The 26,016-nt window shown below is 50.5% G+C and overlaps 1 protein-coding gene across 1 annotated transcript; it reads right to left on the bottom strand.

Moving 5' to 3' along the window:
- Positions 1–387: 387 nt before the first annotated feature.
- Positions 388–24,966, bottom strand: LOC138094957 (liprin-alpha-1-like). The gene is made up of 17 exons (XM_068990960.1): positions 24,850–24,966; positions 23,654–23,755; positions 23,019–23,183; positions 22,439–22,454; positions 22,062–22,116; positions 21,253–21,355; positions 20,828–21,031; positions 18,779–18,925; positions 17,265–17,381; positions 15,950–16,057; positions 12,938–13,069; positions 9,591–9,814; positions 7,563–7,794; positions 5,495–5,524; positions 2,721–2,863; positions 1,696–1,868; positions 388–449 (listed from the first exon to the last, which is right to left on the bottom strand). Exons 1-17 carry the CDS (start codon positions 24,964–24,966, stop codon positions 388–390), a joined length of 2,130 nt encoding a protein of 709 aa, XP_068847061.1.
- Between the last annotated feature and the right edge of the window lie 1,050 nt (positions 24,967–26,016).

The following is a 26,016-nucleotide window of genomic DNA, read 5'->3' as shown; positions in this document are numbered from 1 at the left end:
GTGGCCGCCAACAGAGAGCCCCACAGCAGCACTGGAAGGAGAGCAGGGATGCCTTAGCTCACTGGGGACATTGCCTGGCCTCAGAACTCAGATGTCACCCCAGCAGCTCTGGGGACACAGGAAGCCGGTGAGTGACACCACGCCACTCGGGCCGTGTGGGTGGGCACTGTTGACCATGGCCTCGGTTTTCATTCCCGTTCCGACTGTCCCTCCAAGGGCTGGCGGGCTCCTCCTCCGAATGGCACAGATATTTTCTTTGTGGGTGAACACATCCCGGCTTGTTTCTGTCGGCACTGTTGCTGCTCTTCGTGTGTTTTCCTCTTCTCATCCTGTGCTTGCTGCTCTTCCAGTTTAACTTAGGAGCAGCCCCCTGATTTTCTGCATTTCCTAGTTGTCAGCGTTCCCTGGGGCTTTCCAGGTGCCGCTAGCGGTAAACATCCTGCCTTCCACTGCAAGAGATAACGAGAGATGTGGGGTCGATCCCTGGGTTGAGAAGATGCCCTGGAGAAGGGCATGGCAACCCACTCCAGTATTCTTGCCTGGAGAATCCCACGGACAGAGGAGCTACTGGGCTACAGTCCCTGGGGTCACAAAGAGTCAGACATGACTGAAGCAGTTTAGCACAAACTCAGGTTTTAGTTCAGTCACTCAGTTGTGTCCAACTCTTTGCCACTCCGTGGACTGCAGCACTCCAGGCTTTGCTGTAATTCACTCTCCTGGAGTTTGCTCAAACTCATGTCCATCGAATCAGTGATGCCATAGAACCATCTCATTCCTGCTGCATCCACCAGAGAGGTGGCTGGGGCTCGGCAAAGTGCATGGTCCCACTGCGTGGATGTGAACCTGCCCTCACCACTGCCTCACCGCGTGACCATCACTGTCTCCTCCCCTGTAAATCGGGAGGTGGCAGCACCTGCTTGGTAAGGGGCACACACAGCATCTGGTATACAATCAATGCACCATCCAGCTCAGTGTTGTATTCACTAACAAGAGGGATAGCACTGAACAATCTGCTCCTTTTTCTCTCTTCTCCCTTCACTGTGCTCCAGACCACATCTGTTTTACTCACCCTGTAAATCCCACACCCAGCAAAAGGAAGACACTCAACAAATATCTGGCTGAAGAGGCAGGAACATACCCTGTCCTTAAGGAGATGAAGCCGAGCGAGACGGGGGCCTGATGATAACACTGTGTGATGAGGAGACCCCAGGAGGACCTGCGTGGCTGTGGGCTGGGCGGGGGGCATGGGCAGAACCCCTCATGAGCTCCTGGGGATGGGGAAAGTGGCAGGAAGGAGGGGATGCTGTTCCTTGTGGGGTGCCCACAGATTGTACCTCACTCCTCTCTGATGAGCACTTAGGCCATTTCCAAACACTTGTCACTGTTCTGGAGGAAACAGTCATCGCCCGGCTCCTACTCAACCCGTTTCGTAGAATACGTTTCTCATCGGAGTAAGCATCTGCTTTACTCATTCCATGCTCCGTTCACCCACCCATCCAGCCAGCCATCTGTTCATCCACCCATCCACTCATCAACTGATCTGATCATCTCGGACCCTAGAGAAGACAGACGCCTCCTCCGCTCCTCCCAGGAGGACACCCAGCGTGAGTGACAGGAGCCTCGTGGGGACAGTGGGGGAGACACAGAAGGGACATACATGCAGACCCTCCTCCCTCTGAACGGTGAAGCACCCACCTGGTCCTAACGCCTCCTTGCTGGTGTGTCCAGGCCGGCCCTTTTCCTTCTTGCCAAACCAATGACCGATGGAAGACTTGATGCCCTTCTTCTTTGGGGCTTTCTGCAGCGAGTCCTGGCTGCTGTTGCTGTTGCTGGGGTTGCCCCCGAGACCGTCCTGAGAGCCTGTCGTGCTTCGGGGAGAGAAAATGACCTTTAACTGGCACCCTTGTGCAAACACACACCCCTCCATAAGACCTACTGATAGAACCGGACACCTAGCAACACCCACGCCTCAACCTCGCAGCAGATAGTGGAGTCTCCTTCACCAACCACACTCCACACGAGCGATGCAGGCTTCCGGCCACAACCAATGGCCCCAGGAAGCTGAGATTCTCTGACTGGAGCCCTCCCCCAAGGAGGGAGGTCTTCACTCCAGACGAGCTGGTGCAGAGGGCGCCCCGACCCTCCCTCAGGGTCGCTGCTCGGCAGGTGACAATGCTCCCAGAGAAGGCGAGCTCCCCAGTTCTGGGCAGTTCCCCCCGCCTCCTGCAGGGTGACCGTCCTCGGCCGTGGCAGGAGAGCGACGGTCACTGTGCAGGGCTGCTGGGCAGGTGACCACATGTGCCCTCCATCAAGTGCTGCCTGGCTCACGACGGGAGCTCAGCAGGTTGGGCTCTGAATGAGGACAGTGTCAGTCACAGGAGGGGACAGACAGTCTCCTGAGAGGAGACCCCTGAGGAAAAGGGAGGGACCCTCAAGAGCAAAGCCGAGAGGCATGGAGCCGTAACCATCAGGAACGCGCCCCAGGCCTGGCAGACCTCTAGCTAGAGCAGGAAGAGACCTCCCACAGGAGTCAACACGTAGAGACAGATGTTTTCTAAAATCACTGAGGTCACTGAGCTCTTCTACCCCGGCACCTGAAGTTCACCACTAAACACAGGCACCGAATCCAGTGGGATTCCTTTACAACCATCCTTGCAACTCTTTCAAGACAAGAGCCACAGGGCTCCTGAAACTGACGACGAGGCGAGCAGGCCCCTTACTTGCGGGCGTCCCTGATGTCCTCATCGCTGGCTGTGCGCAGTGAGCCCGTGAGCCGGTCCAGCCGAAAGGACCGCAGCGAGGCGGAGGTCGAGGTTTCACATTTGATGGTGTCATCTTCTACCTCTTCCTGTATGGCTGGCAGCTGAGGGAGTGAGGTAAGTGTAAAATTGGCTAACAATAGACTGTGTCGAAAAAGGCAATCACACAGGCTTTACATTATAACCAGAAACTTACTTGAAAATATATCAGCTATGCTATCCGCCAAGTACAAAAAATGCCTTGTTCTAGCTTAATGCCATCTTAAAGGACTGTTTGTTCAAGAGAAGCGGGGCCGTGGAGCAGCGAGAGCACCCCACTGACTGCAGAGACCCCGGACGGGAGCCTCCCTGCAGCCGGGCTCTGCACTCCCTGAAATCCAGCGAACAGATGGCCCTGCCAGGCAGGACAGCAGAGCCATGCCAGCACCGAGAACCCTGCATGGCATGAACTGCCCTGATGAAAGGACTGTGCTCATCGCCAGATGCTGCTCAGAAGCACCACTAGCAAGAGTAAGAAACCTCTCAGCAAAGCCGTCCAGACCTTTCGATTTGAAGGAGGAAAGGAAACAGCTTGTACCACCACCCAAGATCATCTGTAGTGATGATGCAGGTTACTGAGCCCAGGACAACAAGTGAAACACAGAAAAGGTACCTAAGCCCTCCATGTGAACACCATGTGTCTGGCTTGTATTTCTCAGTAACATACAGACCGGGGGCTACACACTGAAGTGCTTACACCCAGTTTGAGTGTCATTTGCTCCCTGGGGTTTACATAAAGCTCTCCTAGGTCTTCACTAAGAAATAATCTTGTATCAACCTAGAGGGGTGGGATAGGGAGGGAGATGGGAGGGAGGTTCGAAAGGGAAGGGATGTATGTGTACCTATGGATGGTTCATGTTGAGGTTTGACAGAAAAGAACAAAATTCTGTAAAGCAATTATCCTTCCATTAAAAAGTAAACTAATTAAAAAAAAGAAAAAGATGATCTCGCCTGGACTCCCAGCTCTTCCGCTAGTCCTGGGTCTGCAGCTAGGAAAGACACTGGTGGCAACAGCGTGGGGAACAGATGAACCCCTCGGGGTCCAGACAGGTCTCACGTATACATTTGGGTGTGTGGTTAAGCAGGGGAGGTTTGAGGAAACATGCATGGCAAGTATTTTTATAAACAATGAGTGCGTTGTTTTAACCAACTAACCAGTCCTTTTTTAATGGGATTCTGTAAAGAATACTGGTCCCGTGCAGCCCCACAGGAGCTTGGTGACAACAAAGTGACTTAGTGCAAAATACAGCTGGACTCATTTAACAGCAGCTGGATAAACTGGGCACCCTCCCCTGACCTCTACCAAGAAACCTCAGACAACAGAAGGCTACAAAGGCTAGAAATTATCCACATGGAACTGAACAGGGATCAATCTCAAATTCAAGTTAAAATAAGCACTTCTAAAAATCAGAAAACAACAAAGAACAGAGCAGGGAAGTGACACACCTGGGTTGACTATGGACTCAGTGGAGACAAACACCTGCCTTAGAGTCAGGGACCACGGCCAGCCCCTTCCCCCGGGCCTCCTCCTAAGGAAGGCTCTGGGTCCGCAGCCTGGCCGCCCTCCCCCAGGGTGGGAGCCGCCCCACTGCTGCCCACGTGACTAGGATGGGCAGTGCCGTGTCCTCACTTACCAGGAGGGCAAAGCAGGCCACAGAGCGGGCGAGCGGCACACCCAGGGCACCAACCCCAGGGTGATGACGCTGCTCTGCTGTGCCCAGCAGAAGGGCTCCCGGGCACTGAGCTGCCTGAACTGGAGCACGGCTGCCCGAGTCCTGCAGGAAGGCCCCAGGAGTGCTCCATCAGCGGGCTGGGAGTGGGAGAGGGACAAGGAAGGCCAGCCCTCGGGGCACTGGACTCCAACAACAGGGGCTCAACCAAGTGACCAAACGGGAGAGGCAGCGAGCTCCCTCCTGATGCTCCCTCCATCAGGGATGCCGTGATGGACACGAGAGCCTCTGGAGCAAAGCGGGCTGGACGGCACCACAGGAAGTGTCCAGGCTCTGATCAGACCAGTCCGAACCACACTGCTGGGTGTGGGAGCCTGGGCACGGTGCTCGGCCTCTCTAAGCCTCAGTGTCCCTGTCTGCTGAATGGGGATAACAGCAGCCTGGACCTCACCTGGCGTCTGCGGGATTAGATGACAGACTCGGAAAGCACTCGACAAGGTGCCTGGCGCACAGAGTCTCCTGCACACTGCTACCCACCGTCATTAAATCGCCTTCCCCCAAATCTAACTTCTATGGCTCTGATTCAGTCATTTGTTTAAAAAAATACTCTAAGCGGAAATTCCACGGTGGTCCAGATGTTAGGACTTGCCACTTTCACTGCCAGGACACTGGTATGATCCCTGGTTGCGGAACTAAGATCCTATAAGCTGTGCAGCATGGCCAAAAATATAAGTAAAGACAAATTTTAAAATAATAAATAATACTATGTCTATTATAAATAAGCATGAGATGATTAGAAGGCAAACACGTGGGAGATGGGCAAACTGTTACAATTGTCCCATCAAATGACCTATTTCCAACAGAACCATCAGCATACTTTAAGTGGTGGGTGAGTTTCATTACTTCCATTAAAATGTCAATTATTCACCAGTACACAACCACACAGGGTTCATTCGTGTAAAATGATAAGGACTCTCTAATACTGCACAGAGAAACAGAGGCATGCTAAATTACTAAATAGTTTACCTTTTGACAATGCTTCCTTAAATCACTAGGCTGATAGATGCATGCAAAGAAATGAAGAGAAACCAGATTTCTTGCGACTTTGAAGCTAAAAATTCAAGAATCAGTACAGACAAACACAGTATAGCAAAAATGATGGCAAACTTACAAGTGAGATGAAGACTTAGAGAACATGTAACTGGAAACAGAACATTTCTTTTGACCACAGAAATTAAATAAGCTATTCAAGTTTTACTAGAGAAACACTATAAATTATTACTCAGGAAGATACAATTCTATTACAACATCATGATTTATTAAAGCACAGCATTCTGTACAATAAAGGCCCTTAACAGTTGTCTATTCTCAGCCAAACTTCTCTATAAGTTAGTTTCTCTTCATAAAAAACATGTTATACTTTAAAATAGTAATTTAACTGATGAGGAAGTTACCATTAATACCTATTTGAACACTGAACAAATCGAACCACCTATTGGACATTAACATAAAATGCTTACCTAGAATTTGATTTAAAAGTTCTCAAAATAAATGTATTAAAGCACGTTCCCTGTGAAAATATGTAAGAAAGCAAGCTAGCATAATAGCAGGTGCAGTCTTTCCATTTTATTAACCATAGAAGATGCTTTTTAAAGAGTCTAGTAGAGACATTCACTGTGCAAAAGCTGATGAGATTTATAGTCTTAAAAACAAGCACCGACACAGAAAGGATATTATGTCAAAAGTCCATTAATTCTACACTTAAGATCATTTCTTTAGGTAAGGATAATCTCATTTATGAATGACACATGATATGCGGTTTAGGATCCATCTACATTATGCTTGTAACTGCATAGTGACATGCTAATTCAAACTTACTGCTATGGGGAAAAACACCATTTGATGAGACATGAAGACAAAGCACAAACCCGACTAAGGGGACGCCTGCTGTGGACCACAGCACTGCTATGACCAGAGCAGGTGGGAGGACGGGGAAGGGGAGATGGATGGGTCAACTGCAGCCTCGGGGGCGAGGCGAGGCAGTGGTGGGAAGCTGGGGTCTGGACTGACAACCACTGAGCAGACAACAGGATGAGCCAGGAAATCACAACCAATGATGAAAGCAGACACACCATCAGAGAACTCCAACAGCAGGACAAAATATACAGAACTGTTCTTTTACAAACACTCGGAAAGAAATCAATCGTGAAACTACAGAGAAATCGTCAAAGAATTTTAAATATCAACTAATTAGCCAACGATGCAAATTATAAAAACAGTGTCTCCAAAGACCACAAAATGGACTAGTTACCACTTCACATGCCGCTAAATGATTCACAGTTAATTTAATGATATGCCGACTAACAATGCAGCTAACATGAAACGGGTGGTAACCAAAAAAAAAGTGAAAATACAAGTGCAGTTGTAAACACGAGTTCATGGGGTAAACAGCAATGCACTCGCAAAACCTAAGCTAAACATGGAAGAAAGCTGGAACATGTGCTTTAGGGCCGCACACTCTGTCACCAAAAGCCCTAGGTCGTCATCCCGTTTTCAGACTCGGAAGAGTGAGGAAGCCAGACTTCTTCACTAGGGCCCTGGGGCACCGGGCTTTGAACCTGGTTTCACACGCAGAGCTGGCCTGAGGGCACGGCCAGGCGCATCAGTGAGCAGACCAGTTGAGATTCCTAAGCCAGGGGTCCAAATATCAAGACTAATTTGTCGCTGTGTGATTGTGGAATGATTTCGCTCAGTCGCGTCCGACTCTTTGTGGCCCCATGGACAGTGGCCTACCAGGCTTCGCGGTCCATGGGATTTTCCAGGCAAGAATACTGGAGTGGGCTGCCATTTCTTTCTCCAGAGGATCTTCCCAACCCAGGGATCGAACCCGGGTCTCCTGCATTGCACACAGACGCTTTACCGTCTGAGGCACCAGGGAAGCCCGATTCAAGACTAGGCAGTTTTAAAAATCTTAGACCTCTGAGCGTAGCAAACGTACCTGATTTTCTTCTGGGTAAAAAGAGAAAAAACAAACAAACAAAAGAAAACCAGTGTGCTCGGGGAGGGACGCGGCAGGGAGGAGGCAGACACATACCAGCGTCATGAAGCCCAGCTTGTCTTCTTCTGGCTCAGGGCTGGGCTGCCTCCTTTTGGGCATGGAGCGCCCTCCGCTGGGCGGGAAGGAGTTGGCATACCAGGAGGCGAGATCCAGGTTGAGGGAGTTGGAGCATTTAAAGCGCCGAAGGTTGCTGAAGCTCCCACTGCCCACCCTGCTCTCAATCCCCTCCGCCCGCTGATTCGTGTTCTCTTTGTCTTTTGGGATGAACCTAAAACAGAATAAAATCATCACCTGCCTTTGTCAGCAGAGGAACATGTCTGGACAGCAAATTTGGGCTTGCATTCTGTGTCACCATTAGCAAATTCCAGGAAGAGGTGCTCAATTAACATCTCAGCAAAAAGGTTCAGCTTTCCCTCTTTGGAATATTCTCAAACTTACAATAACTTATCATTGAGTCTTACAAAGTGTCCCCTCATCATTCACGTTTGATTTTATTTACTCTAACATTCTGATGGGGCCTGTGTGGTGACTCTCCCTGTGAGGAGATACCTGAAGCTGACCACCTTTACCTTCCCTGCTCTCAGGGCAGAGATGCACGTCAGTGCCTCAGATCTTTTCCACTGGGAATCCGGAACTCCGTATAACCAAAACAGCGATTCACGAGCAAGCTGGAGTTTCTAAACACGTCTCCAGACCAGATGAAGTGCTGAGTTGAACTTTTCATTTTGTTTTAAGCTTGTGTATGTGCAAACGCATCACTTGATGAAATTCTCCACCAGCTTTGTGTGAGTTTCTGGATTCAGGTCAATGTGCTGCATTAACCTAGAATTCACAGTTACTGCTCTTCTCCCCTAATGTGTCATGGATGATTTTATATACAGATTACATGCATGATTATGCAAGTAAAATGATTTTCCCATTAAAATACAAGATCCTTACAGGTAGTAAACTCTCCAGTTTCACTTCTACTTATACATCTTGAAAGTTTTTCACTGTTGACAAGTTGATGGACAGAATTTACCATTTACATCAAGTCAACTTGTTGCATAAGGAAAAATCATTTTTACCTGACAACTTGCTCTAAAAATAAAAATATTAATACAGAAGTGTTCCCAATTTCCTACGGGGATGAGGAAAGACAATCTTTCTGAGCTTGTCTGTGCTCAAACACGGCCCACAAAGCAGTCTGTCTCAGCGTCAAAAGTACAGGTGGCACCATCTGTGTTTTCTGGTTGTGCCATTCACCCCTGCCTTTTCCCCGAGCCCCCCGCACTCGACCAGCGGGAATGGGCACCTCGGCCAGGGGTGACAGGATGAGAACAATCTGAGCAGCAGCTCTGCCAGGTCCTGTGCAGGGTCACCGGCCTGCGGCCACTCTGAACGTGGACTCGGGACAGGAGGCACAGCTGTGCGGGTGTGGCACCAGGCAGGCCTCGGGGCCCCAGCCACCCGGCTGCCCCCAGACCCAGGGCCCCCTGCTCACCACGAGGCGGGCCTTTGGGTTCTATCCTGTTTTGTAAACTGTTCTAACTGCCAAGACTGGGTCTAAAGAAAACATTTTAAATATACTGATGAGATGAGAAAAACTCAAACACAGGTCCATGGATCACTGTCTTACAACAAGCCAATCTTCACAATGTATTAAGCTAAAAAGGAAAATGCAGATCTGAGTGGGAATTTGCCAAGCCCAGAACCCCAGCTTTTCTGTTCCAGGTGGCTTTTCACCAGAACGTAGAAGGCTCCGAGGGACACACGAGGGCGAACCCTCAGTGCTGGAGGGTGCACGGGCCACAGGGGACACTGCCTCGGGACCTCACCCACCTTGGGGCCCAGAGCTGAGGGGGGGACACCCCACAATGCCCCCCCACAGAGTGCTGACACCACACTGTGGACAGAATGCCCTGGCTGACTGAGCTCTATAATCAAGGGCAATCTCAGAACTGAAAATTCCTGAAGCAGACCTGAAGTCAGTTTTCTCACTATGGAACACTCAGACTTCTCTAAGCAGAAGACAGCTCCTCAGAGAAGCCGAGTCTCCGGGGAGCTGGGCTCAGGCGCACCCACCAGATCTCTTCATTGATCTTGTCCAGCTGCTCCTGAATCCTCATGGCCAGAGTCTCGGCATCGGCCTGGCCGCTGGGCGACAGCAGAGCAGGCGAGCTGAAGACGGTGACCCTGTCGCCCTCGCCGTCTGACATGCCCTCGTCCCTCTCCAACACCTGGCCCACGTTGGCCAGCATGCTGGCTTGCTTCCCGCGCTCTTGGTCCTGATCTTTCAGGGGCTGCACCTGGGGCACGAGAGGACCACATCTCGTCAGCAACATTCTGGGCACCTCAAGTCTATCAGGGACTGAACACAATTTTACATGGAAGCCCTGACTTTGGACAAATGGGCCATGCTTATGAGACACTGCCATCTCTTAAGCGAGCAGTACTGAAGAAACGGGCAGGAGGAGAATCCAGTTCCTAGATGGCCTGGTGACATTCAGGTCTCAGCGTGGACGGAAGGCAATCCTGTGAGGTTATTCACAAGGGTGGGCTGATGGAGTCAGAGACAAAAACCGAAAATTGCAAATATATATCCTTGCTTCCATCAGCCAGGCTGAAGGAAAATTAGAAAAAAAAACCCTTCAGCTCCGCAGCCGCTGGGTCCACCCCACCGGTCATCACTGGTACTAGTTCGCCGAGGAGTGCCGTCCTCGCGGGTTCCCAGCCCTCCGTTTTCCAGGCTGGTCTGAACACGCACAGACAGGAGTGAGCAGGGGCAGCCAGGGGACGGGAGGGCCAGCCTCCCGTGGCTCTCCTCTCAGGGCACAGGCCCTCGGGCTGTTCTGGGGATGGCCCCGCACACCTCAAGGGCGCCTCTGTCATCTGAGACGCATGCAAGAGTGCCTGCTGGGCCCCGTGCCACCCTCCCGCTCTCCTCACACCTCACTCCCTTCTCTCCGCAAATCTCCCCCTGCCCCACTCTCACCCAGGTCCTGCCTTGTTTTCCCAGACATGACCTCAAAGCAACGGAGGGGCAGCCTCGAGCTGCTGGCTTGCCGGCTCCCTGTCCCCCGTGGCCAGTACCTTCGCTTTCTGTCTTCATCACGACCCCTCCCCAGGGCTGGGCCACCCCTTTTCCTGGCTCCAGGACCACCTGCCATCATTCCTGCTCCGCTCTGGCGAACTAGCTGCCTATGGGTTCACCCCCATCAGCCTGATGAGCACATCCTCTCCATTCTCTCGCCTTAAAATCGCACATTTTTGAACACTTAATTCTGAGAAATTGTACTCTAAGTGTTCCATCGCAAAGAGAAACACTCAGAACAATACTAACCCTTATAAACCATAATGAATAAGAAGTCACATCTCAGGTGTAGAAAAGCTTCTGGAGGAAACATGGCCAGCCATTGACGACAACGAAGTCTATGGAGAGAAGCTGGACTTGGGGTCGGGGGTCGGGTGGTGGGGGACAGGACTCACTCTATTGCCCTCGCTCCTCCCATTGCTTTAGACTGTCTCCATGGACCTCACATTCATTCCTGGGCATCGCTCACATTCATTCCTCTACACCCCACTTCACTTCCTCACGGGGCAAAACAAGTCAAACGGCCAAGTTTCCGAGTCACTCGACTCAACCTGGCAGCTCTGTGCTGTCGGCCACGGCAGTCACTCGCCTTGTGCAGCACACTGAGGATGTGACGCAGGCCGGTGCAAAGCTCGATGTGGAAATCACACAGATTTCAAGACTCGCAGTGAAAAAAGCATGAAAAGCAGCCCGCTCATTTTTAGGAAATTTTAGATTGTGTATGTGGCTCATATTATCTTTCTGACGGACAGCACTGTCCACGTGAAAGGCTCATGCTTTGTCTCAGCTTTCGGGTGAACCCAGAAAGGACTACTTAGAATTCTGAACCACACACAACGGCCACACACTCTCAATCCACCTATAATGCAAATCACATTCAATGTTCAAAACCAGAAAACGCTATACACGTTACAGCAGTGGACTAGCCATAAGGAAAATGTAACTCCACTTCCGCGAAGCGTCTGCAGTAACTGTAACAGTGAACCCAGGTCAGTTCAGCTCTTAACACATTTCTAAAGGATTTAGAGATTTAAGGACCTTGTCGTTTTGCATTTCTTCTAAATGCTTTTTTGCATTTTCAACTTCCCATAGGAGAGAATTCTGAAAAAGATACATACAGTGCTTTCGAGTCAATTCTTAACAGACGTTGCGTGGACTGCGGGATGGCTACTCTCCTGTCTGAAAGCATAAAGCACCTCGGGATGAGGGGCGGACCTCGCGCCCAGAGCGAAGTGTCGGCACGAAGCCGGATGACAACTGTTAACACTAACTTGTACACAGAAAAACTCCTCCTTCCCCGACTGATCTTCTAGATCCAAGGAGGCCAGGTCCCTGGGGTAAGTGAAACTGCTTTATACTTGCTTTCAGCTTTTGCAGCTCAGTGGTCACTCAGGAAACTGGAGCAGGTTTCACATGTAAAATTCAAACCTGAGACAAAACTATCCCCACCTCAGGGCCAGCCCACAGGTCAGGGTGAAGTGAGCTCTCTAGTGAGGTGTGGGTATCATCTTGGGTTTTGTGGGGGAAAAATGTGCCGCAGAACTTGTAGTGACCATGGGTCTCTCTCAGACAAGCCTTGCCCAAGCGCCGACCTCGGTGAAGGTTCTGGGCCTCGTCTTTAGGGCACTGGTGCAGCTGGGACAGGTTTTCACCGAACCTCAACCAGACTGTTGCCCACTGAGCTGCTCTGATAGAGGTTCTCAGACATTTTCCAAAGCAAATAAAAAGAGAGATGGCTGGAGTTGGAATATGAGAATGCTTGCTTTTACTTGCTTCAATCTTTTCTATCACATTATATAAAAGATCCTGAACTAAACTTATTGATTTGGCTGCATCGGGCCTTAGCTGCATCATGCGCGATTCCTTTGATGTGATTGCCGCGTGGCACGTGGAATCTTAGCTCACCAACCAGGGATCGAACCTGCGTCCCTGACCTTGCAAGGCAGGCTCCCAGCCACTGGACTGCCAGCAAATCCCAGAAATAAACTTCTAAGAAAGAAACGAAGGGGTGAGGGTGGACCTAGAAGAATGTTCTAGCACAGCGGCTGGTAACATCGGGGCCACTGGTGATTCCGCCTCACTGAGGCTTTCTGGAAGGGTTGTGGGCACACATCTACGTCTGTTCCTTTACACACTGCCTGTGGATGCTGTCACGCTTATTGACTAGCGTGAAATGCTGCTACTCCAACCAGCAAAGACATTCACTCTGGGGCCCTCTATGGGAGTTTCCCAACTCCTGTCCTGGAGATTCCCCCTCTCACCCCCGCCACACACAGACCGGGCCGAGCCAGGCCAGGCCACATGCGCCTCTTGTAAAGGGGCCATGAAGCTGGCTCACCTTATCCTCCAGAGCAGCCATTCTCTCCTTCAGATGAAGCTGAAGCCTCTCCTCTGAAACAGACAGAAGCTTATCCACGGTATCCGATGAGTGTTCGTTGTGTTCTTCATTCATTTTTTCTCTTTGCCTTGCCTAAAACAGGAAAAACAAAAACTCATAAACTTCAAAAGCAAGCACAGTCGTTCTTTTAAAAGCACCAGGGAGCCACGACGTGAGCGGCCTGTGCCCTGGTTCCCGAGGCGGTCCCCTCCCACGGCCACCTCTGGTGGGCTCTTGAGCATCCCCAGAGCAGACGGGCGGGTGCAGAGGGAGGCAGGGACTTCACTGGTCAAAGGTCACTCCCAACACTTCTCTTTGGCAGAGCACCTGGGGGACCTTAGTGTCACCAGCCATTTCCTGTGGAAGCGGCTCGAGGAGCAAGCAGAGTTACACTCAGAAACAAGTACACTTGAAAGGGGATCGGCTTACACACACGTCGGTGGAGGAATTTCCCAGTATATAAATAGAAGCTTGATTCTGGGTTAAGGGTGTAAAATGAATTCAATTTATAAAGCAAAAAGTGAGAAAATTCATTTTGGAAAAAAAGCCAGTGGAGATAGACTTTCACATATTTTCCTTTACATGAAACATCACTTGAATTCTTTGTAATGATTGCTCTTGTTCAGTCCCTCAGTCGTGTCTGACTCTTTGTGACCCCATGGACTATAGCACGCCAGGCTTCCCTGTCCTTCACTGTCTCCCAGAAGTTGCTCAAACTCACGTCCTTTGAGTCAGTGATGACATCCAACCATCTCGTCCTCTGTTGCACCTTCTCCTCCTGTCTTCAGTCTTTCCCAGCATCAGGGTCTTTTCCAGTGAGTCAGTTCTTCACATCAGGTGGCCAAAGTATTGAAGCTTCAGCCTCAGCATCAGTCCCTCCAATGAATAGTCAGGACTGATTTCCCTTAGGACTCATTGGTTTGATCTCCTTGCAGTCCAGTGGACTCTCAAGAGTCTTCTCCAACACCTCAGTTCAAAAGCATCCATTCTTTGGTGCTCAGCCTTCTTTACGGTCCAACTCTCACATCCAGACATGACTACTGGAAAAACCATAGCTTTAACTAAGTGTTCCTTTGATGGCAAAGTAATATCTCTGCTTTTTAATATGCTGTCTAGGTTGGTCATAGCTTTTCTTCCAATGATAATTCATATTCAGTTCAGTTCAGTTGCTCAGTCATGTTTGACTCTAGGACCCCCATGGACTGCAGCATGCCAGGCTTCCCTGCCCATCACCAACTCCCAGAACTGCCACCCAACCATCTCATCCTCTGTCATCCATTCTCTTCTTGCCTTCAATCTTTCCCAACATCAGGGTCTTTTCCAAGATGAAAATTCATATTAAAAAACTGGAAATAATTACCTCAAGCAATTTTTAATTGTAATAACAAAGTTGGAAAGTCTGTGATTTATAAAATGAGCATCAATTTCATGGTTTAAAAAGCTGTTTTAGGACCTACTGTATAAAAAAGAATGGAGAGAAGACAAAAGAATGCTAGATTTGAGATTGGCCCCGTGTTAGAAATTGCTGAGGCCAATTGATTGGTCATGGGCATTTATTATACTACTCCGTCCACTTTTGTGCATGTTTGAAATATCCCATCATAAAAAATCAAAAAACAGGTTGCTGCTGCTGCTGCTGCTAAGTCGCTTCAGTCGTGTCCGACTCTGTGCGACCCCACAGATGGCAGCCCACCAGGCTCCGCCGTCCCTGGGATTCTCCAGGCAAGAACACTGGAGTGGGTTGCCATTTCCTTCTCCAATGCATGAAAGTGAAAAGTGAAAGTGAAGTCACTCAGCAGTGTCCCACTCTTCACGACCCCATGGACTGCAGCCCACCAGGCTCCTCCGTCCATGGGATTTTCCGGGCAAGAGTACTGGAGTGGGTTGACAGGTTATTTTCTGCTAAATATTTTCTGTTAAAACAGTGTCTTCTCCAGCAACACAATTCAAAAGCATCAGTTCTTCAGTGTTCAGCCTTCTTTACGGTCCAACTCTCACATCCATACGTGACTACTGGAAAAACGATAGCTTTGACTATACGGACCTTTGTCGGCAAAGCAATGTCTCTACTTTACAATATGCTGTCTAGCTTTGTCGTAGCTTTCCAAGGAGCAAGCATTTTTTAATCTCATGGCTGCAGCCACCGTCTGCAGTGATTTTTGAGCCCAAGGAAATAAAACCTGTCACAGCTTTCCCAATAAGGCATCGGCATTCAAATATTTTTAAAGCAAACCAAAAGTTTACTTTGAATTGGCTCAGTCATAAACAGCACCCCAATCTCAACAGCCTCTGAGCAGCAGTTCTGAAAGTAAGGAAGTGCACCCCTGATCGGGAGACATTGAGCTCTCTGCTTAAGCAGAGAGGGAGCCTCACCGAGGTCTCATGATGGGAGTTCAGAACCACAGCCCCCTGGGAGCCCACATGTGAGGCTCTGCAGTCCAGGCCCAAGAACACAGCTAAGGTGGGGATAGTACTGACCCCTGAGGCTGGACCTGGGATCCCCACTCCATTTCCTGGATGGTCGGTACCGCTGTGTGGCCAACCCTTCCGGGAAACCTCTCTCAGGGCTCTCTGATGCGAGCCTCCACCATCGCCCTTTCCTGGAGCGCCTTCTGTCGCAGCGCAACTACGGTTCTCCTCCTGTCTAGGAGCAGCCATCCTACACACACACCCCACGTCTGGACCGGCAGTTTGGCATGTGGGACTCCAGCGCCACGTCCGAGGCAAGCACCTCCACACCTGGGCACCATGCCTTCCGTTTCACGGGCCTCGGGCTGGCTCCCTCAGGTTGGAGGGCCACTCGGAAGGTCCAACTGTATGCTGAGCAGCTCCCCGGCCTGGCTGGTCAGAGCAACACGCGTCCTCCTTGAACGTGGGGACCCCCTGGCCCCTGCCCACCACCTACGGGCGACCACATCTGGCCCTGCTCCCGAGGTTGGGTGCCTGGATCAGCAGACAGGGCCACACACGCACTCTGGACGCCAGAGACAGGAGCGGCGGAGAAAGGCAGCGCCGGCCCCGCCCAGCCGCGTCTCCGGCCCACACGCCCCTCTCCTCCATGCTGCTGTGTCTCTCTCCCGCCTGTCGGCCAAGAACAGCGTCAGCTCCGCTCGCAACGACCCTGTCCTGACCGCACGCGGGCTGTGACCGCAGGGGCGGCAAGCGGGCCATGCTCTGTGCGGACCACTGGCCCCGGGTTCGCGGGGGGCACACCCGCACGCCTGCTCACGCAGCCGGCGCGGCTTCGTGTGTGACACGTGGGTGACGGAGGGTGCTGGTGACCGGCTCGTGAGAGGAGAGGTGCTCCCCCTGGCCCCAGACCCCCTCCTCAGACTGCCTGGGGCGAGCCAGCGCGGGCAGCAGGCAGTGGCAAGCACGGGACACACGAGGGCACACGTTCCTCCTTCCTAAGCTGGGAGGTAAGTTCGAACAGTTTCGCCTCCTTAGTGGCAGAGCTTCCGGAAGACAAAAGTTCAGACTACAAGGCCGACCGGGGACAGACAGCAAAGATGCCAGGGGAGAGAAGAAACCAGCCCTTGAGGGGAAGATCACAGGCAGAAGGGCGCCCCCTGGCGGCTGTTAGTGACCCTGCTCGGGGAGGGTTTGCGAGCACAGGACACCACCCGCCTCCGGAAACCGGCTGGCCCCTCAGGTGCTCCCTGAGCTCCAGGCAATGCTCCAACAGCCAGGCCAGCACAGGCCCGGCCTGCCTCTCCATGCCCAGCCAGTGCCCACCAGCAGTGCGGGGCAACACCTTTCCCACCAGAAGGATGGGGTGGCTAGCTGGCTGTGGGCACCATATCCCTAGCAGCGCCACGTCTCCTGGACGCGGCCTCTCACCCGTGGGCTCCCGGGGACTGCAAGCTGGGAGTGGGGCCCTGGGTCTGCACCGTGCCCCGCTGTGACTTATTCAACAGTGTATGAATAAAGACTTAAAACTGTGTTCATGACAGAGCTATTTTGGCCATCTCTTAACGAGAATGGGATTTTTCTCGTTCTGTATCCTGCTAGGCTTTGAGTTGCTGACTGAACTCTGAGCAGCAGTGACTCGGAGCTGAAGCATCCTGCGGACACACAGAGCACAGGACAAAACTGCAGGGAAGTTAACGTAGGGATGACATGGGAGCGGGGACTGTCTGACACTCAGGGAGCGCTCCCATCGCAGACGGGCAGCAGGACCCCCGCGTCTGCGCTCCTTTGTGGACTGAGCAGCACCGGGAGTGACACAGTGGGACAGCAAGGGAACAGGCCCTCCCCGCGCCCGCCCCCTGGGGACCAAGAGAAGCACCTTGGAGAGCGCAGCCACCCCCTGAGCCAGCTCAGCCTCCACTTCTGTCAGCATCTGCTGCAGCTTCTGCTCTGCCGGCTCCAGGCACAGCTGCAGCTGTCGGTCTTTATCCTCCTTCTACAAAGGGAAAGCAGAACATCAAAACGGGCCAAGTGGTGCAGCCTCTGCCATTGTTAGTAAGCTGAGACAAAACCTAAATGCATGTGTCTACAGGATTAGTTCTGTTTCGGAAGCCGCGTGACGGTAATTTTTCTCTCAGTGTTCCTGGGCTTGGTCTCAGTGGGCAGAACACCTTCTGCCAGAGTATTTGCTTTTCCTAAACGTCTCCAAAGAAGTCTTTAAAGAAAAAAAAAAGTTCTTATATATTAAAGAAGATCAGGTTTCTATAGAAGCTTATTCATTCTTATTGACAAGTTAAGGGTCAGTACTGACCCTTCTTAAAACATCACCAGAATCATCATTTGAAGGGAACCCTACCGACCGCAGACGGCCATGGGCTTGTAAGCCAAAATATGGCTTTCATCTCCTCTGAAATACAAACCTGACCAGAGTGTGCCTGGGGAAATGTCAGTCAACTAACATTTGTAAATGCATGATTATTCTTTTAATAGATCTTCTTCCTCTGAAAACTTTCAGTGTAGAACATTTAGACAGATTCTTTTTTGAAAAAGAAAAAAAATGAAATGATCTATACGCTCGGGTTCCTGAGAGGTTAGCATTTATTTCTAAGCAGCTTTCTTATTTTTTCTGTGTGTGTATTACTCTATGTACGTACATAAACAATAAGATGTGCTTTAAAACCCTCAGAAAACAACAGCATATGGTACGTAGTATTTTCTGATCTGCCTTTTACAGCCATTATTTTGTATATCAGAATGCTCTTAATTAGCATTCCACATCATACATTTCAATGGCTTTCTAGTATTTTATTTTTGTAGTGGGGCCAATGATATACTTTGTCACACACCAGACTGACTCACTTTGTTTTGGAGAAGCCAGATTTGGTTTTCCTGATTAAGTCCTGATTATGTGAGACCCACACAGGAACAGGAGCAAGTAAAGCTCACCAAACCACAGGAAGTACAAATCCTAATCAGACTGGAGCTCTAACCCTGCCTTTTGTCACAGTGACCCAAGTTCCTAACAGGCAGCCAGCTGCTGTGAAGTTCCCTGCTGCTCTCTGCTCTTTCAGGAAAAATGCTAACAAGCCAATAGATTCAAGTCAAGTGAGACAAGAGTCAGGAGTGGAATTCCACAAAATGGTTAACCCACATCCCAAATAATTCAAACCTCTAAGTTGCAGTCACCCTCAATTTTTAAAAAAAGTATTTCCTTTCAGTACAGCTGATTGATCATGATGTACATCCACACTTTTGAACGCAGTATTTTAGGGTCATAAGAACTTTACACTGGGACTTGATTTCCAACATGGGAGTCGCATGAAAAGGTCTTTACCTTCCTTCCTCAGTATTCACTACTACAGAAGTCAGACACAGTTCAGGAAAAGCCATTACCTGTCGATGCATAGAATCCTTATTTGCGATTTCATTTTCAAGTTTATCATCGAGGTTGTGCACAGAGATGGCTTTGTGCTGTGCAGCGAGGCAGCGTTTCTCAAGTGTAGTGATTCTCTTCTCCATGTCCTCCTTCTGGGCCATAGCCTACAACCAGGCATTGCAGAGGAGAAAAGGTAAGTCATTATCATAGAATATTGCGATACAATTAAGAGTAAAAAAGCTGGACTAAATCCTAAGTTTCAAATCAAACATAAAATTAGTGTCCTCAAAAATAAAGTCCTAGACATGGCAGTTTTCTGAGATGTGAGCAAAAACGCACCTACCTCAAATGTCACATTTGCCACGATGGAACCCATCTGTCTTAACGTCTGTCTGGCCACTCGATTTACCAAGCTTCTTTTCTACATCATAAACCCGACCAGCAAACAAAAAGTACACTAAACTACTCTGTCATTGCAAGAATTCCAGGAGGGAAGGTATCTGGCATGAAATGAGGATCTCTATCTCCTACACCATACAGGCGGGCTTGACCCAGAACAGGGAGGGACCTTCAACAGATCCTACCGGGAGCTCTGAGGCTCATTTCCTCAGGTAAAAGTTGGAAAAATCTCATGCAATTTCCTCAAAATTACATAAGAATATTAATGAGTAGAAACAGAAGTCACAGTGTTACACAACTGGGAGCAGCCTTCTCCAGCCGAGTCCTCCTCAAGCAGTTACACCACATGGAGGAAACGCCCAAACCAGGAGCAGAGCTTGCTGCCGATGCGACTCCTGTCCGCCGGCTCAAAATCCATTTCAGGTCCCTCCGTGCTCACTAAGTAACCGATGTTGTCCTAACATTAAAAGTGAAAGGTCTTAAAAACGCTTTTTCCAGAATTCTCTGTGTATTAATCTCTGCCACCTAATCTCCTCCTGTTGCCAAAGAGTAGTGTGAACACGTTATACAAACGTGTGCAAATATTTCTGTTTTGAGTTCTCACACCGAGCTACTAAACAAGTACACCTGCTGTACCACATGTTGGAGGGGTGCCCTCTGAGACAGTCTCACGGGGGAGGGGTGGGGCAGAGTGGGCGCTGTCTCTCTGTGCAGAGAGGAGAGGCGAGGCTCACAGGAGGAGGCCTGAGCCCCCAGCTCTCTTCTGTTTTCACAGTGACCGTTAGGGAGCTTCTCATAAATCACGACACCCGCAGACATGACCGCCAGAAACATCCTGATTCTGCCTTGGTTACACAGCACGGGCCTGAGGATCTGAGGGTGAGCAAAAGCCACTCGACTTGTCTGACCGCTGGTATCACTGTCACACATCCTTTCAAGGAGCGGAACCTCAGAAAACTAGAGAAGATGGCCAGGCAAGCTGCCTCAGCAGAGCCCACACAGCATGTTCCCATCTCTCTGGGAGAGCGGGCTCCACAGATGTTCAGACTCACCTGAGTGAATCAGAAGGAAATTTCAGCATCATCGGGAATATGTTCAGCAGGCAGGTAGGGGGATGAACTGGGAGACTGGGGTTGACATATACACACTACTGATACTATGCATCAAGTCAGCAACGAGTGAGGGCCTACTGAACAGCACAGGGCACTCTATCAGTGCTCTGTGGTGAGGTTAATGGGTAGGAAACCTAAAACACAGGGAGATTTGTGTGTGTGTGTGTGTGTGTGTGTGTGTATATATATATATATATGATTGGTTCACATTGCTGTACAGCAGAAATTGACACAGCAGGGTAAATCAACTCCAATAAATGAATGAGTGGATGAATGAATTTTTTAAAAAGGAACACACTGGGCCCCCTAGAACTTGTGGAAATGAGGAGTCCACACCCAGGGTGCAGCACAGCCATGTTGGTCCACTGCCAACGGGCCGCCTGGACCAGGCCTCTTCTACCCCAGAGACCTCGACGCAGAGGCGGGAAGGCAGCCAGTGGCGGTCTCGCCAGTGCTCTGCTCTTGCTCACGCAGCCGTGCCAAGGCTGAGATCACGGGGAGAACAAGGGACCCACATTCCGCCTCAGGACAACAGACACGTCCACTGTCACTCACTTCACGGACGTCCTGCTGTAATTTCACATTCACTTCCTTAGACTTGAGGAGGTCCTTCCTGGCCGTGTCCAGGTCGTTCTCCAGCTCTGTTACGTGGGCAGAGAGGGCTGCCAGGCGGTCCTTTATCTCTCTCTGCTCCCGTGACTTCTTCTCGATGATTTCCTGGAGCTCGGGCCCCTGAGCCAGGTCTTCGTCGCGGGTTCTCTAAGGGGGAAAGGAAACCTTAGACAGCCTTGTTTTGGGAGGAAGGGAACACAGCACTTCCGGAAAATCGGTGAAGTCAAAACTGCCTTCTGCGCTCTGGAGCTCACACGACCCTCACGGCCACTCAGACCTACATGATGCATTGGTGAAAGGTCTCAGCAGCCCCGCACAGACTGGATAGTAAGACGAGAACCAGACAGAGAGTGAGACCGAGGACATGCCTTTCCATTGGCGCTTGGCATGTTTTCTTGCTTGTGATTTACATCAAGCACCCCGTCCATTAGTATCTTTTTCGGGTTATTCTTCTCTTTAAGAATCATCAGTGAAAACCAAAAAATTGAATCAGAATAAAGAAATAAGTAAAGACAGCAAAACTCCATTTGGAAAAACTCAACTCAAAACTGAAAATACAGCATAAAAAGAAAATACATGGTGATGTTATCCATCCCGAATAGAAACAGGTGATTCGAGTCAGAATTTGTCTCCGACTAGACAAAGGGGTGCTTAAGAGATCCTGCAGCTCTGAGCCACAAGTCTAGTTTACTAGTCATTAAAATAACCCAGGTGGGCTGGTCCTCAATCAGAAAGATAAAGAACATCTGATGTCCACCACTACAGCCTTCACACTTTTTTAAAATGAAAGGATACAAATGACAAACCCTTGGACTGCAAGGAGATCCAACCAGTCCATTCTGAAGGAGATCAGCCCTGGGATTTCTTTGGAAGGAATGATGCGAAAGCTGAAACTCCAGTACTTTGGCCACCTCATGCGAAGACTTGACTCATTGGAAAAGACTGATGCTGGGAGGGATTGGGGGCAGGAGGAGAAGGGGACGACCGAGGATGAGATGGCTGGATGGCATCACCGACTCGATGGACGTGAGTTTGAGTGAACTCCGGGAGATGGTGATGCACAGGGAGGCCTGGCGTGCTGCGATTCATGGGGTCGCAAAGAGTCGGACACGACTGAGTGACTGAACTGAACTGAACTGAACTAACTGAAATTACACGATGAATGATCCAACTTACCTTGTTATGTGTGGCAGCTAATTCTTCTAACAAACTACACCTTTCAAGTGCTCCTCCTGTGTTGATGTGTGTATATACGTGAGTGCACTTCTTAGCGTATGCTGCTGCTGCTGCTGCTGCCAAGTCGCTCCAGTCGTGTCTGACTCTGTGCGACCCCATAGATGGCAGCCCACCAGGCTTCCCTGTCCCTGGGATTCTCCAGGCAAGAACACTGGAGTGGGTTGCCATTTCCTTCTCCAGTGCATGAAAGGGAAAAGTGAAAGTGAAGTTGCTCAGCAGTGTCCGACTCTTCGCGACCCCACGGACGGAAGCCTACCAGGCTCCTCCACCCATGAGATTTTCCAGGCAGGAGTACTGGAGTGGGTTGCCATTGTATACTCACCCTAATACGCGGCTACTATAACAGAATACATTTAATGTATCTCATTGATCTTAACATCAAAAAATCTGCTTATTAACAGCTTTAAATTCTAAGTTTGAGAGGAAAAAAAATGTTTCCTAAAATAACTCTATTACTTAGTTTTTAATTGCAAATTGATATACAGAACATAATAAATCTTGAGACATTTATACCAACTAATACTTTTCAACTGGCGGCTTCCCAGGTGGACCAATGGTAAAGAATCCACCTGCCAATGCAAGAGGGCAGGTTCAATCCTTGGGTCGGGAAGATCCCCTGGAGTAGAAGATGGCCACCCACTCCAGTATTCTTGCCTGGGAAGTCCCAGGAAAAGAGGAGCATGGTGGGCTACAGTCCACAGGGTCGCAAAGACTCGGACATGACTGAGCATGTATGCAGGCAACACTTTTTAACCACATAAAACTCTGACTTCTTACAGAAAAAAAGTATTTACAAGAATTCAAGAAGCTCAAAAGTCAACTAGTTACATAAATACGTGCATCATCCACCTAACAAGGCTGCAAGTGTACAAATCCAGGATGGCCGGGTGGCTGGTACCTTCTTGTCCAGGGCCTTGTGGTGCTCAAAGAGTAATTTCAGCGACTTGATCACCTCCAGCTCGCTGGTCATGCCGGCTGGGGACTGCGCCTGCCACTTGCCCGCCGTCGTCTGGAGGGACGGTGAATACCGGGAAACCAGGAACTCCAGGTGCTCCAGCAGCAGCTGCAGGGCAGGGCCAAAGGAGCACCATCAACCTCATGCTTGAATTCAGGGCCGACAACCCCTCTCAGCCTCATGCTACAGCCGGAAACATGCTGAAGCAAGTCGGAATCCCGCCACTTCAGTCTAAAGTTAGAGTGGACTTCCCCAGTGGCCCAGTAGTTAAGACTCCACACTTCTGCAGGGGTCATGGGTTTTAATCCCTGGTCAGGGAACTAAGACCCCACACAAACTGTAGCATGGACAAAATTGTAGGTTAAGAGAATTCCGCCCTCAAATGTACTAAAATTATAGTAGCTCTCATCATAAATTTGAAGCAAAGTATGAGAACTCCAAACTGATCCACCCTAGTCTGCTCAGTGGGAAGATGTGAAAAATGACTTGAAAACCAGAAAGAGTTTAAAGACAGCAACACGGAGCCCAGCGGTGACCCCGCGGGGCAAATGTCAACATGTGAGAATTCCCCTACTGACCATGATGTTATTCCGCTCTGCTATCAGCAGAGCTATTTCTTCTTCTCTTGCAAGAAGCTGTTCCCGGCATATATTGAGCTCTTCCATAGATGTTGCCAACTCCTAGAAAACAGTGAAATGAGTAAGTAACTAAATGCAAACACAAATTAAAAAGAGAGCGAGACTCTGAAGACTGACCCTGTCAAGTCTCTCCAGGCTCCACACAAAGGGTCTCCCTGCCCCTCCAGAGAAGAGGGGGTCCACTGACCCCAAGACCACACAGACCACCACAACTCAGACCGGCCTTCAGCCTCCACCTCGACCTGGCAGGCACGCGGCAGGGGAGAACCCGGAATCCAAGCCTGCCTTCTCAAGACCCAGGGACGTCTGAGAAACTTCCCTAAACATAAACCTAACAACAAAGTGGATAAAGAGATTCTTAAACGACACACAGACAAGTGACCTAGAACCGCTGGGGAGAGTGAGGAAGAAAGGTAAGATCTACAAGGCCATCAGGCTTTGGAGTGTTCCTCTGGGAAAAAGGCTGATGGCACCCCAAGGCCATCTGTTAGCCTGACTCCACTGAAGTCACCCAGTCATTCAATAAACTGGAGAAAATGTTAAATTCATGTTTTATGTATTTTATCACAATTTTCATGCACGCGGTGCCGTCCACGTGGTGAACTTGCTCAAACTGAACCACATGGAGTCTTTCATTCTTCTAGTTTTCTTTACACACACAAAAAAATCCTGGGCTACATATTCCCTACTACATACTGAGTATTCAGCACCTAGAACACTGCCCAACGCTTGTTCCGAGGCATGTAGTAGACATGTGAAGCTACGAGGGTATATGTTATACACATAAGCAGTAGGTACCCGTCATTAAGATACTGGACACACTGTTCTGTGCTTTGTAAGATGGGAGAGGTTAAGGGGCTTAGCCTTTCTGCTTCAAGGACTGACTCTATAGCTCAATCCATGTGCCCCAGTGACTCCTCCAGACAGTGTTTCCCTTCTTGTGGGGCCCCCGCCCGTCCTCCACGCAGCACCTGCACAACCACTTACAAGGTCAACCTGCTGGGGTCGATCTTGCCCAGAAGGCCAAAATGCCCTGGCCGGCAGGGCCTACAACCACGCTAACAAAATGAAACACAGCTCCAACGCTTTGCTGGGTGAAGGCCAATCCGACGGGCCCAGCCCCCGGCTGCTCTCACCTCAGGCCGCTCTGCTTCCAGGACTTGGGCCGAGGCCAAGTTCTTCCTTGTCTTGGCCTTTGCCTTGGGGATGCAGCACTGGAAAAGTGCCCATAGACGGGCCCTTCTGCGACCCATCCTCGCGGATGGGGGCAGCCCCCCACTCAGGGGCAACTGCTGTTTCACGGTTAGATACCTCAGCACCTGAGCTATCACCACCAATCTCACACTATGACCATCACTATTCACACTACGACCACCGCTCTCACACACACAGCTCTCACACACCACTCTCACACACTACTCTCACACACGACGCTCTCAGACACACTGCTCTCACACTAGGACCACCGCTCTCACACCACGACCATCAGCGCTGCTGTCTCTAGAAGAAATGGCACGAAGGCTCTGCCTCCCGCACGTCTCCCAGGAGCCTGGCACCTGGAACCCACTGGGTCATAAGGGGCTCCGTGGTAACAGGGGGGCTGGGCTCAGGCCCACCATCAAGGGTGCAGAGAGGGGGGAGGGGCTTCCCAAAAGATGACAGATGAGTGTGGGGTGCAGGAGAAGGAAGGCTGTGCCCACAGCTCAGGCCCACCATCAGACTTGACCCTGCAAGGATACTGGTTCACAGTCGAACCAAATAGTAGAAACTGCTTCAGAAACCACCACCACTAGGAATGAGCACGTCTTCTAAGTGGGCTTCTGCCTCCTCTACCCCCCAAACAAGCCTCCAGGGAGGCTACTGAAAGGGCACCACTGAACTCAAGGGTGTCCCCGGAACCCACCCGGGTGACAAGGACTCACCACACTAGCTGCCCCTCACTCACCCTGAGCTCCGTCCTCCCTGACTGACTCCCTCACTTGACTTCAGCAAGGGCTTGACCAACCTCGCTCCAGGCACTTAAAATGAATTCACAGTGGGTACGGGGCTTCGGTCAATCTGCTGCGAACTCGCCCTCTTCACTTTGACCCTGGGCTGCCAGACAACTCTGCCCCGTGGGGGCTGCACGGTGGAGGTTCAGGGGTGTCCCTGCCTTGAGCCGTGACAGCCAGCGCCTCCCAGACCCCGCCAGGTGCTGCCCCTCCCTCCACGCCCGAGTCTCCCACCCCCTCTCCTGGCCCCACTCCCAGCCTCGCGGCTCTCCACTCGCCAGGGCACAGGCCATACTGCTCCTGGCTCAGCCG

Source organism: Capricornis sumatraensis, chromosome 19 (genome assembly GCF_032405125.1).
Source record: "Capricornis sumatraensis isolate serow.1 chromosome 19, serow.2, whole genome shotgun sequence".
Lineage (NCBI taxonomy): Eukaryota > Metazoa > Chordata > Mammalia > Artiodactyla > Bovidae > Capricornis > Capricornis sumatraensis.
The sequence above is the reverse complement of the archived record's forward strand: the minus strand, read 5'-3'. Positions and strand labels throughout refer to the sequence as shown.

Coding starts and splice junctions, on each gene's coding strand:
- LOC138094957 (XM_068990960.1), bottom strand. CDS start 24,966: ATGGGTCGCAGAAGGGCCCGTCTATGGGCACTTTTCCAGTGCTGCATC. Junction 23,756..24,849: donor TGGAAGCAGAGCGGCCTGAG/GTGAGAGCAGCC, acceptor ACTGTTTTCTAG/GAGTTGGCAACATCTATGGA. Junction 16,058..17,264: donor GGGTGGCTGCGCTCTCCAAG/GTGCTTCTCTTG, acceptor CTTGGCCGACAG/GCGGGAGAGAGACACAGCAG.